The sequence below is a fragment of the Panthera pardus genome, unplaced genomic scaffold (genome assembly GCF_024362965.1).
Source record: "Panthera pardus isolate Hobbes unplaced genomic scaffold, ASM2436296v1 HiC_scaffold_25, whole genome shotgun sequence".
Lineage (NCBI taxonomy): Eukaryota > Metazoa > Chordata > Mammalia > Carnivora > Felidae > Panthera > Panthera pardus.
The window spans coordinates 43,433,107-43,446,129 of NW_026526821.1; the positions used below are offsets into that span (position 1 = coordinate 43,433,107).

Consider the following 13,023-nt stretch of genomic DNA (forward strand, 5'->3'; position numbering starts at 1 on the left):
GTTAGGGTGGGAGGGAGGGGAGGGTGGGTGATGGGTATTGAGGAGGGCACCTTTTGGGATGAGCACTGGGTGTTGTATGGAAACCAATTTGACAATAAATTTCATATATTGGAAAAAAAAACCAAAACAAAAAAACAAAAATCTAAACTAAAAAAACAAAAAACTAAAAAAAAAAAAGAAAAGTTTAAGTTAGAAAAGACAATACCCAAATATTTTCTAATCTACTGACATGCATACTTTTATTTTTACCTACAAATTTAGAGCAGAACTATCAGATTAAAATTAACAGAAGAAATGGGGCACCTGGGTGGCTCATTCGTTTAGAGTGCCTGACTGTGGGGAATAAGTTTAGGAATTCCCTGGGCTTGCACCAATGGGTTAAAAAGGCATAAAGAATTACAAAGCCATAGGATGCTCACACCCAAGTTTGGGTAAAGAAGATTAGGTAATTAAGTATAGAGAGGGCGGGGCAAAAGTTCCAGTATAGAGGGGGGGGGGCAAAGGTCCTAATACAAAGGCATATGAGGTAAATAAGATTAGGTATTCAGGGTGGATAAGCCCCCCAATTTAACACTGTAGCAGAAAGCTACTTTCACAGGAAGGAAGGACCAAATTAGGTAAACAGGTAAATAGGGCTATAGACCTTGACAGGGTGAAGTTGCCCAGAGCAGAGCTAATTAGCAAAAGAAAGGTGCCTTGTTGACCCTGAGGTAGCATGCTTTATCTTTCTTATCCCGTAGGCTAGCTAAGATAAACTCACCCAGAGCCTCAAGTCTGAGGTTAACAACCATCTGCTCCTCCAGGATTTTGGTTTACATTGACCCAAACCCTTAACAGTATATCTTCAAAGCCCCCTTTCCCTCATGCCCATGAGCTAATGTTCACAGACTTATTATCTTTGTGCACGTTTATCACCATGTTTGTAAGCCTTCTGATCCTAATAAAAATGGAGCAAAGACCCTTAATTGGGCTCTTGTCTTCTCCCAGACATTAGCCATCTCTCGCATTTTAATCCTGCATTCCGCTTTCTTGCTGGACAAGAAAGAACTTTAGACCCAGAGTCTACAACACCCAGCTCTTGATTTCGGCTTAGGTCATGATCTCACGGTTCAGTTCGTAGGATCAAGTGCCGAATTGCGCTCTGCGCTGGTAGCATGGAGCCTGCTTGGGATTTTCCCTCACTCTCTCTTTCTGCCCTTCTCCTGCTTATGCTCTCTCCCTCTCTCTCAAAATAAATAAACATTAAAAAAAGTAAGAATTGTGTATTTCAAACTTCACAGCCAAGACACCCTGCCACAAAGTCTACAGTTTGGCTAGAAAACTTTCTGCCCCAAAAGCCACGCAATGTATTGCATCAACAGCTATTTTTGAGAACCTACCACATGGCAGAAACTGGATTTAGTGCCCACATATGTTCAGTGTCCTAGAGAGATGGGCATATGGCCAGACAAGTTCAGCAGGGACTGGTCATTTCTTCCAGAGGGAGAAGCAGAGGCAGTTGAGGCAGGCAGCCACAGGTGCACAGGCCCAGGGCTGAGAGAGCACACCCAGGTAACTTTTTCAGGCTCAGGTACAGTCTCAGTGAGGAACAGCAAGGAGAGAGGCTGGAGTGATGGTTGCGGCCCTCTAATCCAGGAGTCACCTGCCAACTTGGGGAAGGCGTTTGGATTTCTCATGAGGACAACCGTGGGTCACCTGAAGAAAGGCAGGACGCAAGGCAGGACAGGAGGAAGGAGGCGACAAGGGGACCAGAGTGGGTGGATGGGGGCCTGAGTAAGGCACAGGGTTGGGTCCTGGAGACTGGCATCTTAGCAGGTGCAGTGTAGGGGTCCCAGCCACAGGTACAGCTGGAGGTTCAAGAATGACAGGCCTCTTGGGGGTGGTGATAGAGATCAAAGCAAAGGTATCTGAAAGCCCTCTATGCCCAAGTCAAAGGCTCTAGGAAAAAGAACAAGATGTGAAAATGACAAATTCACTGACCTGTACACTAAGTCACTCCAAGGGGAAAGAAACCACGTAGTGATGATCCATGTGTAGAGTAGTAAGCTGGAGGACACAGTAACTCTGGAATGATGCAACCCTGAAACTTACAGGACTTCAGGCCTGAAGAATAACCTGAGCAGACGAAGTGGCTCCCAGCTGGATCCAAGGCAGGCAGAGATTTCTGTCCAGACTGAAACGTGGACTTGAGCCACTGGTCTCATTCGTGCAGGCAGCGAAGGGCCACGACTGGTTGAGGGTGTTCACAACAGAATTGTTACCCGGAGGGAAGCAGAAGGAATCCAGTGTCTCTAGACCTGACAGGCAGGAGGGGGGCCAAGTAGACAGATGCCACCTGCAGCTGCCTCCCCACCATGACATATGAGAGGGACAATAGGAACCGCTGGATCCTGGAAGAATCTGCTTTCCACGCAGGGACTTTAGGTCTCGAGAAAGAGTTCATTCAACATGCTGCTTCCTTTAGCAGGAAAGATTTGCTGCAAAGTCAACCAGGCAAAACTGTGTGCTTGTGACTTAGGGGTTCCACATTCTGAACCAAGATCCTTATCTTTTTGGCCCGGAGTTAAGCTCATAGCCAGATAACATTGCACAGACCTCCTTTTGAAGAGCATGGTAGTTTTCTACTGCTCTATAACCTACTACTACAAAAGTAGCTGCTTACAATAACCCACATTTATTATCACAGAGTTTCCATGGGGCAGGAGTCTGGGCACAGCTTGGCTGAGACCTCTGCTCAGGGTCTCACTGGGCTGAAGTCCAGATGTCACCTGCGGCTGTGATCTCATCGGAGGCTCAGGAATCTTTGCCCAGCTAACTGGCTGATGGCAGAATTCAGTTCCTAGCAGCAGTAGAACTGAAGACTTCAGTTCCTAGAGCCTCACACCAGTCTTCCCACAAATACCAGCTTGCTTCTTCCAGATCAACAAAGGAGAATCTCTGCTGTTCCAAATCTCCAACCTCTAGATGCTCTTTTAAAGGGTTCCACTGATTAGGTCAGGCCCACCCACAGTGATCTTTAGATTAACTTAAAGTTAACTGATTATGGGCTTTAATTACCTCACAGAGTCCCCCCACTTTTGGCATACCACATAATCTACTCATGGGAGTGGCGTCCCTCATATTCAAAGGCCCTCTTGGCCGGGCTACGTAAGAATGTGACTCACTGGGAGTCACTTTAGAACTCTGCTTTCCATACTTAGCCTCCAGTACTGTGTAACCCCAGTTTGAAGGAAAGAAGAGAAGGAATATAGTCCTGGAATATCAAAGGAAAAACCAACAATAAAGGAGTGCATTAGTCAGGGTTCTCTAGAGAAACAGGAATAGTAGTACAGGGTAGGAAGGAGAGAGATTTATTATAAGAAATCAGCTCATGCTGTTACGAAGGCTGAGGATCTTCATGCCATGCCATCTGCAAGCTGGAGATCCAGGAAAGCCAGTGATGTAGTTCCAATCTGAGTCCAAAGGCCAGAGAACCAGGAGAATCGGTGGTGTAAGTCCTAATCCAAGGTTAGGAGAAGATGGATGTCCTAGCTCCACAGGCAGACAGTGAATTCTCCCTTCCTCCAACTTTTTGTTCCATCTGGCCCTCAACAGATTGGGTGATGCCCACCACACTGGGAACGACCATCTGCTTTACTCAGTGCACCAACTCAAGTGCTAGTCTCATCCAGAAACACCCTCACAGACACACCCAGAGATAATTAATGCTCAACCAAATATCCGGGCACTCCATGACCAAGTCAAGTTGACACATGAAGTTAACCATTGCCAGCAGCTTCTCCAAAGACGGGCATGGTGGCTGGGAGTGGGGGCAGGGAGGGCTAAGATGAGCAAAATAGGAAGCCATGTGTGAAGCTGCATTTCTCTGTGCACGTTGATAAATGATAACTCTACCCCATGTACGGAGTATGAAAGCAGGAGCCTGAGACAGACCGGGACAAAGAGATGGGGTGGGACTTAGATGGAAGAAAAGTCCGGGATTGCTTGTCTTGGTGAGAAGCAAATTGTCCTCAGAGACAGTCTGAGATGGCAGAGCACTTGGGTGCTCAGTGGCATCTGTGATTTTTTTTTTCTGATTACCATCTAAAGATAACACTGATCATGGAAAGAGAAGAGGGGAGTCAGGTAAGTTAACTTGAATTAAATTAAATTCCTTTTTTAAAATTATTTATTTAGAGAGAAAGTGGAGCAAGTATGAGCAAGAGAGGGGCAGATGGAGAAGGAGGGAGAGAATCCCAAGGAGGCTCCATGCCCAGCACAGAGCCCGATGCAGGGCTCAATCACACTACAATGAGACTGTTACCTGAGCTGAAATCAAGAGTTGGACACTTAACTGACTGAGCTACCCAGGTGTCCCAAATTAAATTTCACTTTCTTTAAGCTTATTTATTTATTTTGAGAGAGAGCATGCACACATATCAGTAAGGGAGGGACAGAGAGAGGGAGAGGGAGAGAGAAACCCTTATTTTCTAGAAAATCTATTAGTGACTCTCATCAATTCATTCTACTTTTTTACTCACGGAAGCAACCAACTTCCCAAACGGCCCCCTCATGATCCTTGCCTCCTGTTATTATGTCTTTGTGGTTGACTCTCGCACTGAATAGAGCTGGCCATGGTAGGAAGAAGTGGCACTGATGGGGTGTAATCCCCATTGTAGGGGATCAAAGACAAGGGTCTTCCACCTTGCTCTCTCTTGGATTGCTCACTTGAAGGGAAGCAGGCCACCATGTTGTGAGGTCACTCAAGCAGCCCATGGAGAGGCCCACACCAGGAAGGATGGCCTCACCACAAAACCAGCAGTGTGTGAGTGAGCCATCCAGAGGCATGGCCCCAGCCAAGCTTTCAGGTGAAAGACCCCAAATCAGAACCACCCAGCTCAGCTGCTTCTAAATTCTTAACCCACAGAAACAGTCAGATAGTAAGGTTTTATTATTTTTAAGCTGCTAAGCTTTGGAATAATCAGTTATGCAGCAATAAAAATCTAATATACTTAAATATTTACGAAGCCCTTGGTCAAGAGAGAGAAATAGCAGATGGTGACTTTGCTGCAGTGGTAGATCTCAGAAATGGAGGGTCTGGGGTGAGCGATGGGTACTCTGGTGGAAATATAGGCTGGAACAGTGGTGAAGAATCTAGAATTTCTGAGTAAATAGGGCTGCTGAGGTAAGATGGTAGTATTACACTAGCTCAGAGCAAGCCCTCTCTAAACCCAATAAAATTAAAGCAAATAAGTAAAAACACAAATAATGCCCACACTATTCAAATTTTAGAGGAAGGGGTGTTCAGAGATAGAAGTTTCTAGAAGTTATGTGTCTCATACTCCATGAAGCTAACATCTCCCTCATCAAAGCATCCTAAGGGAAGGGGTTGAAAGGTCAAATGCTAAAAATCTCTAATACCTCCCCAAATTTGAAAAGAAAACAACTGAGGAACAGACTACACTTGGCAAAGGAAAAGGCGTGAATGTTCCTCTAAGGGTAACCCATTCCAAACAACTACTTGCTCAGCAGAGAAAAGAATCGACCAGATTTTACCAGTTTCTTTTTCCATGCTTGGAGAAAGTAGGAAAGGGAATTTGAGGAGGAACAAGAAAAAATAAGAAAAGCAGCCACAATAGCGGGGGCTGAGAATGTGAGTTAAGCCTAATAGTAGACATTTTACAGAATATTATACTTGAAGGGCACCTGGGTGGCTCAGTCGGTTAAGCATCCGACTTCAGCTCAGGTCATGATCTCACAGTTCGTGAGTTCTATCCCTGCATCCAGCTCTGTGCTCACAGCTCAGAGCCTGGAGCTGCTTCCGATTCTGTGTCTCTCTCTCTCTGCCCCTCCTCCACTCTCACTCTCTCTCTCTTACTCTCTTTCAAAAAATAAAATAAACAGTAAAAAAAAAAAAAAAAGGAAGGAAGAAAATTATATTTGAGAACACCTCTCTCTACTGCCAAAATCAGAAATGGTTTGGGAACTACTCCCAAGGATTGCCTCTTTCCCTTCTTCCATTTGATGGAGGAAAGGATGTCTCTACTGAGCAGATGAAGGATAAAGTGGGGGAAGGGTTTGGGGTAGAAAAGAATAAAATTTCTCATGTTCAGAGCTTGGGTGAGAAGTAGGATTTCTGAGGCTCCAAATGCATTGGGAGTAATTCATCTAAAAATTGAGCCATTTATTACCACCCAGCTGGAAACGTGGGGACCCCAGATCAGGGGCCTGGAACCTGCCATTTATATAAAAATTACAATAAATAATAAGTATTGAAATCATACCTGCTAAGTGTTAAAAGTCAAAGTGATTCATGAATGAGCTGAACTCTAATTCCAGGCTACCTCCTTTGAAGTAACCTTCCATTCCCCTCCTCTCCCCTCCCCTCCCCTCCCCCAGGAGAGGTCCCAGCGGTGGGTTAGTGGTCTGACAGTGAAGCAGACTTGAATTTTAGGTCACTCTGGTCCTTCTCAGAGGTCACGTTTGGGGACCAGGTGGGGCGGAGTGGGGAGAGGGGGGTTCAGCCTTGCCTGAAAGAACAGTGAAGCTCTGGGTAATCCTCACTACTCCGGCATTTTGCAGAGGGCGAGGCTCTTGCCGCTGCGAGCATCTCCACTTCCACACCTATTGAAATAGTGGCGGCCAAAAGAGGGGTTAACAACCAAATCTAAATATAAAAACAAAAAAGAAGGATAATGAAAATCTTATGACCCCAAAACCCATGCAACTGGCAGAAAAAAATGTATAGCCTTATACAAAAAGGGAAACAAGATGCACATGTGTGTATTACCGATTTTATTCAAGTGGGGGTAGAAAAAAAGAAGAAATAATTGATGACACTGTGATGGAGGCTGTGATGGGCTTCTTTTAAAGTGTCGACTTGCCTGAGCTCCAGCCCTCACTCACGAGCTAATTCAGGTGTTGCTGGGAAGGTATTTGCAGTCTGATTAAAGTTCATGGTCAGCTGACTTGAAGAAAGGGAGATCATCCTAGCAGGTCTGGGTTGGCCTGATTCAGTTGAAAGACCTGAAGTAGAAAACGAAGACCTCCCTGAAGAAGGCCACAGCTGCAGGCCGCCCTTCCGGACACCCACGCTGAGACTTTGGACTTGCCCAGTCAGCACCGACAACCACCTAAGCCCGTGTCTTGTGACAAGTCTCTAGACACACATCTCCTACTAGTTCTGCTTCTTGGTGTGAGCCCTGATACAGAGGACAAAGATTTAGGACTGAAAATCATAAAGCCCTGAGTTATACCGAAAGCCTTCTATCATATCTGCACAAAATAATTCAGTCCTGTGTTTCAAAAACCTCTCTAAAGTACTGGGAAAAAACCAGAAGGCTGTAACATTGTGAGTCTAGCATTATTTTGGTTCCAAAACAAATAACAAAAACAAATGGAGGTCAGTTTCATTTAATAACAAGCAGATTGTTAGCAAATAAAATCCAGGAGTGGAATTCAGTAAGAATGTATTATATTCATCCCAGCAATGAAGGCTTGATTCAAAAACATACTATCAATGTTACTCATGGGAAAAATTTTATTTTAGTGGATGCTGAAAATCATTAACATACAGTGTTTTTGTTTTGCTTGTTTGTTTGTTTTTAGAGAGAGAGAGAGAGCACAGGTGGGGAGAGGGGCAGAGGGAGAGAGGCGGGGGATCTTAAGTTAGCACGGAGCCTGACACGGGGCTCAATCCCAAGACTCCAGGATCATGACCTGAGCCAAAACCAAGAGTCGGTTGCTCAACCGACTGAGCCACCCAGGTGCCCCATGCAGTTTTCATTCCATTACAAATTGTAGTAAGTTAGGAATCAGCGGAAACTAAATTTGGCTGCTAGAAAACATTTATGTGGCCAGCATTGTATTTCCATTTGATACTGCTGCTCTAGAGTCTAGAATTACACTCTGATTCTAGAGGATATAAATCACCTCTCCAAATCAACAAGGAAAATTGGTCGATAAACACGTGGGAATGCATTCACCTTGATGGTAAGGAGGGTAATGGTAAACTCCAGGCCACTGGAGCCTTGTGGGATGTGGGGACAAAGCCACAAAGCAAGGACAGGTCCTCCAACAGGAGTGGCTGGGCCTTGGGAGTTGTTGGAAGTGGGTCCAGATGTAGGAAGGTCACAGTGACCTGAGCCACCAACCAACGGACAGTGAGCTGATTTTCACCCCATCTGGGGCCCAGCAGCACCCTGAGCACCAACCACCGGGCCTGAGCTGAGCCTGCAGGGTGGGGGCTCTGTGATCAGGGTCACTGCTGCCCTCCCTCGCATCCCCGGGGCAGGCTTGCTGGTGCATGCGGACAGCTCCCGCCAGACCTCCTTCCAGCAGCCAGGGTGGGAAGGGCAGTTCCATGGAACACACAGAGATGCACCGTGCCCCGCAGGCAGGGCTGACCACCTGGGGGTAGGGAGTGCAAGCAGCAGACAGGGCAGCAGGCCGCCCCCAGCCATTAGCAACTTCAGAGAGCTTCCTGGCCTGAAGTCACAGCTTTCCTGGGACAGCTGTCTACGAGCGACTGAGCTACAGCTGTCCAGGCACAGTGGGATGACAGGCAATCCTCCTCGCCAGCACCCCGACCCACAGTCGGCTGCAGCTTGTGGGGGCTGCATCTGGGGTGACTTCTCCTGCTGCACCACCTCCTTCTTCCTTCCGCAAACGCTGATGCCCTATGAACATGCGATCTCCTCTGTCTCTCGTCCCTCAGCATCTCAGGTCTGCTCCTGGAGAGTCCAGCCTGGGACACCTGGAACTAGCTCCCTGCTGAAGGGTGCCAGCAGCTGCTGCAAGCCGCCGGTGACCAAGAGGAGAGAGGGGAAGGACTGGGCCTGCGGGCTCCAGTCTGTCCTCGTTCATCCCACTTGGAGCCCACCTTTCCTTCCGCGCTGCGGCCCTGCTGAGCTACGGCGGCTCCAGGCCCACGCAGGACCAGCCTCACTCACCCCCGCGACTGCTGTGGCCCGGTTCCTTTAATAACCCCTCACTCAGCGTCACTATGGTGGTTCTCCCGTATCAAGCCCTGATACAGTGGCATGAGGAAAAAACAAAAACTTCACAAAGGACAAGAAATAACATGAATTTTGAAATCAGAAAGGCCCTGCCTGAAACAGGTGTTTCACTTTATTTTTCCCCAAAAACATGTTGTTCAATGTTTATGTAATGTTTTACATAACCCTATAGGATTTTATCAGAAAGTTCCTGGATTTGAAACTATGTTCTTGAATCTTCAGCCACCTGTTCACTTTGTAAATGAGGTTTGATTCTGAAGCAGTGAAACTCAAGGGTAATTTGGGTTGTGGGTGGGCTTTAGTGAAAGGCATAAGAGGTCAGGTTTGTGCTTTGTTGCTCCGATAGAGGGCAGGACCCTCCCCTAGGAAGTGTGGAAGCCCAAGGAACAGTAGAGATGTGGATCCTGTGCTCAGGGTATGAAAGTGACCCCTGAGAGCTCCAAGAGGATTGTTTCTGGAACCCACGGGTCCTCGGGGCCTTCCCTGCTCCCTGAGCTCTGGGGAAAATAGTCTTGAACTCTGTACCCTCCTCCTGCAGGATTGATTCCAGAGCCTGTAGGGTGTGAGCGGTGGCAGCGTCTGGTGCCCTAACCCACCCTCCTAGTGTGATGGCTGCGGCTTCACTTCCACCTCGGGAATCTGGAACCTGGTGCAGTGACTCTTGCAGCCAACCCTGAGCTGAACCATAAAGGCAGAGAAGTCTGGGAAAGGTTGTATCATACAGCCAGGTTGACAGTGCAAACCAGCCCTGACATCAAACGACCCGACCACGCTCCGCGGGTCTCTCAGGACACTGGTTACCTTGCAGTGGCCCCCACAGCAAAGACAGCCGGCCGAGTCAGACAGGGGAGAGCCAGTGCCGGTGCCCCCCAACCCCATGCGGGGGCTTCCCTCCCAGAGACTCTGCGCCTGTCCTCCCGCAGTCACCGTCTCGGGAAAGGAAGTGCAGGTAGTGATAACAGCAACCACTCAACCAGGTCTATTATTTATTGTGCTGAATTACTCATTCTAAACTAACAGATACTCTGTCAACATAGTTTAACAGGAACTATTTAGGGACTCCACGATTGCAGCGTTATCACCCAAAGACTGAAATAACAGTCTGAAAAAATGAGTGAGTCAAAATTGCACATTCCTGCACATGGGCTTATTCAAAGCTTGTTTGTCAACCGGAGAACAAACCACAACAATAGGAATATTTCACATTAGAAATGAAAGTCTTTAAATAAAGTTAATCTTAATGTACTAATTTGGAACCACCTACAAGAGATATTAAGGAATAGAACAAGATGTAAAACATCAGACGGGTGTGTAGTTTGCTAGTACTTGTCTTAAAAGAGGAGAAAGAATATATCTGTTCTCTGTATTTGTATTTTATACATACCCTATATGTACATATGCATATGTTACGCACATGTGCTTATATAATCCTCCACTATTTCTGGAAAGATGCAGATGACACTGGTATCATTGGAGCCTCTGAGGAGGGGACGTGGGTGGCTGTGGGACAGGGATGGCAGAGTTTTTACTACTTAACACTTCATACTGTTTAGCTTTGAACCATGTGCAATTATCTATTGAAAAATAAATTTTAAAGAAAATTCCAAAATAAGCAGCAACAGACCCTTTAAAAAACATATGTTAAATTCGTCACCATCCAGAGCATATTGGGAAATGCCCACATGGTGGCTTACACTGTCATATTAAAAAAAAAAAAAAAAAATCTTATGCGTTCCTCTCAACCTCAATTTCCAAACCACAAATAACACATCTCAGAAAGAAACAAAGAATAGCTAGAGCTGGATGGTTTCTTGAAATCAGGTCCCGCGCAGGCTCTTGGGTCTAAGAGTCATCCAGGCCGAGCTTAGCAGCAAAGAGTGAGGTGATGACCTCATCCCCAGTTTTCAGAGCCAGGTCATATGCCGTCTGGCCATTCGTGTTCTTCTTTTGGATGCCTGCATTGCATCTGCCAAGGAAACAGGCATGAATAGAGGCACTCAGGTGCTTGAACTCAAGGATGGCTCTTCCCTGACACAGAGGCCGGTCTGGGAGATGCCGGTCTGGGAGACTCCCAGACCGACCTTCCTACACCCGTCCCCAAGAGGCCACCATGACTCACTCTCAAGGGTGGCTCTACCCTGAGACCTTTTGAGGGGCTCTGTGATTTCAACACGTTCAATTGCCAATCCTGGCCATTGGCTCCCATTGTATCAAAGTCCTACAACCAAGTGTGTTGGGTGGGTGTGTGGGTATTTTCGTTGTGCTTTTAGAAGCCCTCAGTGCTGGGGACCCACGGTGGGATGGTGGCCCCCATTCACAGAGTTAACTGTTCAGGAACTGGGGCCTTTTGAAATCATCATAGTCAGCAGGGGGATCGCTGTGGCCCTCAGAAGTCTCCCCCAGATGCCGGGAACATACCTCAGTAAAGCAGCGACACACTCCCTTCCCGCCGGGCCAAGGAGGGTTGCTTCATGAAGAGCTGTATTTCGGAGCCTGTTTGGGGGGAAGAAAATCATCCTGCTAAAGCAGTTGCAATGCAGGATGCTATGGGCACACGGACAACGAATGTCTCAGTCACACCAATGACACTGACCCCCTCCTTATCTTTCATCTTTCCTTTCTCCCTGGTAGTATAGGGCTCAACTGTTGGTCACTTCACCACTCAAGTTCCTTGGGTCTTTATATGGCATTTACCATTGGAACCTGCATACATTCATGGAGTTGCCATATCTCCTGAGAAGACGTATGATCTTCTTCCTTCGTGACTCCCTCTCAACTGAGAGAACGTGCATTCCATTTACTAGGTGGGGAGGGGGTGCCGTGGTTAGATTTTCTGTGTAACCACGGTTCAGTTTTTGAAAGTAATGAATTGTGACTGCCAACTCTAACTTTGTACACCGCCCCTCAAACAACGCAACTCCAACATGGCAATGGCACTTGATGCAATACCCTCTTATCAGGACCCCATGCTTCAGAGTAGAGGTGATACCCTACAAATCTGTTCCTCTGAACAGCTTGGTACTATATTACCAGACCTTCTAGAACGTGTTTTGTACAGCAGGTACAGTATGATGTTCTGTGAATTTGTACTTTAAGTTCTTTTTAATGTTTATTTTTTTAGAGAGAGAGAGACAGACAGAGTGCAAGCAGGTGAGAGGCAGAGAGACAGGGAGACACAGAATCTGAAGCAGGCTCCAGGCTCTTAGCTGTCAGCACAGAGCCCCATGTGCGGCTTGAACCCACGAACTGCAAGATCATGACCTAAGCCGAAGTCAGATGCTTAACCAATTGAGCCATCCAGGCGCCCCCTGTGAATTTGTACTTTAAAGAAACTTTACTATTAATGCACAAACAACTCAAACTGTTTATTCAAATCTAAGTATCAGGGAGGATGAAGGCACATTCTTTCTTTGTAAATTGTGAATTACCTAATAGAATAAATCTCCTCAGTTGAAGCTCTAAGAAACAGACTGATGGTTACATTTGTCCCTCCTGGCTACTGGGGCAGAGCTAAGGGATGAAATGTTTGAAACTGCCAGTGAAGGAGGGCAGCTGTTGTCCAAAAGCAAATGGCACTTTGCTTTGCCCCTCTCCTAGTGAGACCTTGAGTCTGTGTTTGTGAAATCTGCCCATAAGAGGTATCGGCTTTGGTGAAGAATGCGTACTTCGCCTTAGCCATCCCTTTGGGTTGAATATGAGTGTATTCTGGTAGGAAAGATACAAACATTGGAAACAGAAACACTAAGGCGGGGCTTTCTGCTACCCACTGAGCTACCTGACAGGAGTTACCTTGCATAGAGACTACCTTGACTGCTTCTTTCCCCTAGCCAAACAAGCTTGGGGCAGGGGTAGGGGTGGGGGTCGGGGGAGGGGGTGGGGAAGAGCTTTCTAATCCTTGTTTGCTAAGGAACAACTCACTGAGCCTCTTTTACAGGAAAGCCAGATCTCTCCATGGCTTGTGCATGAAGAGCAGTAGAATGGTTGGAGTCTTAAGGTCATGTTCCTGGATCTATAGAGGTCCAGCTGT

General features: G+C 46.8%; 1 protein-coding gene across 12 annotated transcripts in view; it reads right to left on the reverse strand.

The window, feature by feature from the left end:
* Positions 1-9,969: 9,969 nt before the first annotated feature.
* The window catches only part of DZANK1 (double zinc ribbon and ankyrin repeat domains 1), a 78,723-nt gene continuing 75,669 nt past the window's right edge, over positions 9,970-13,023 (reverse strand). For 11 of the 12 annotated variants that reach the window (XM_019462421.2, XM_019462420.2, XM_019462425.2 and 8 more), the window contains 2 exons: positions 11,415-11,489; positions 9,970-10,962 (listed from right to left, as the gene is read on the reverse strand). In XM_019462421.2, coding sequence (XP_019317966.2) covers positions 10,839-10,962; positions 11,415-11,489 — 199 coding nt within the window. In that variant the 3' untranslated portion in view covers positions 9,970-10,838. Of the gene's footprint in view, positions 10,963-11,414; positions 11,490-13,023 lie in introns of those variants that run through there. The other variant, XM_019462426.2, reaches the window with a different exon arrangement.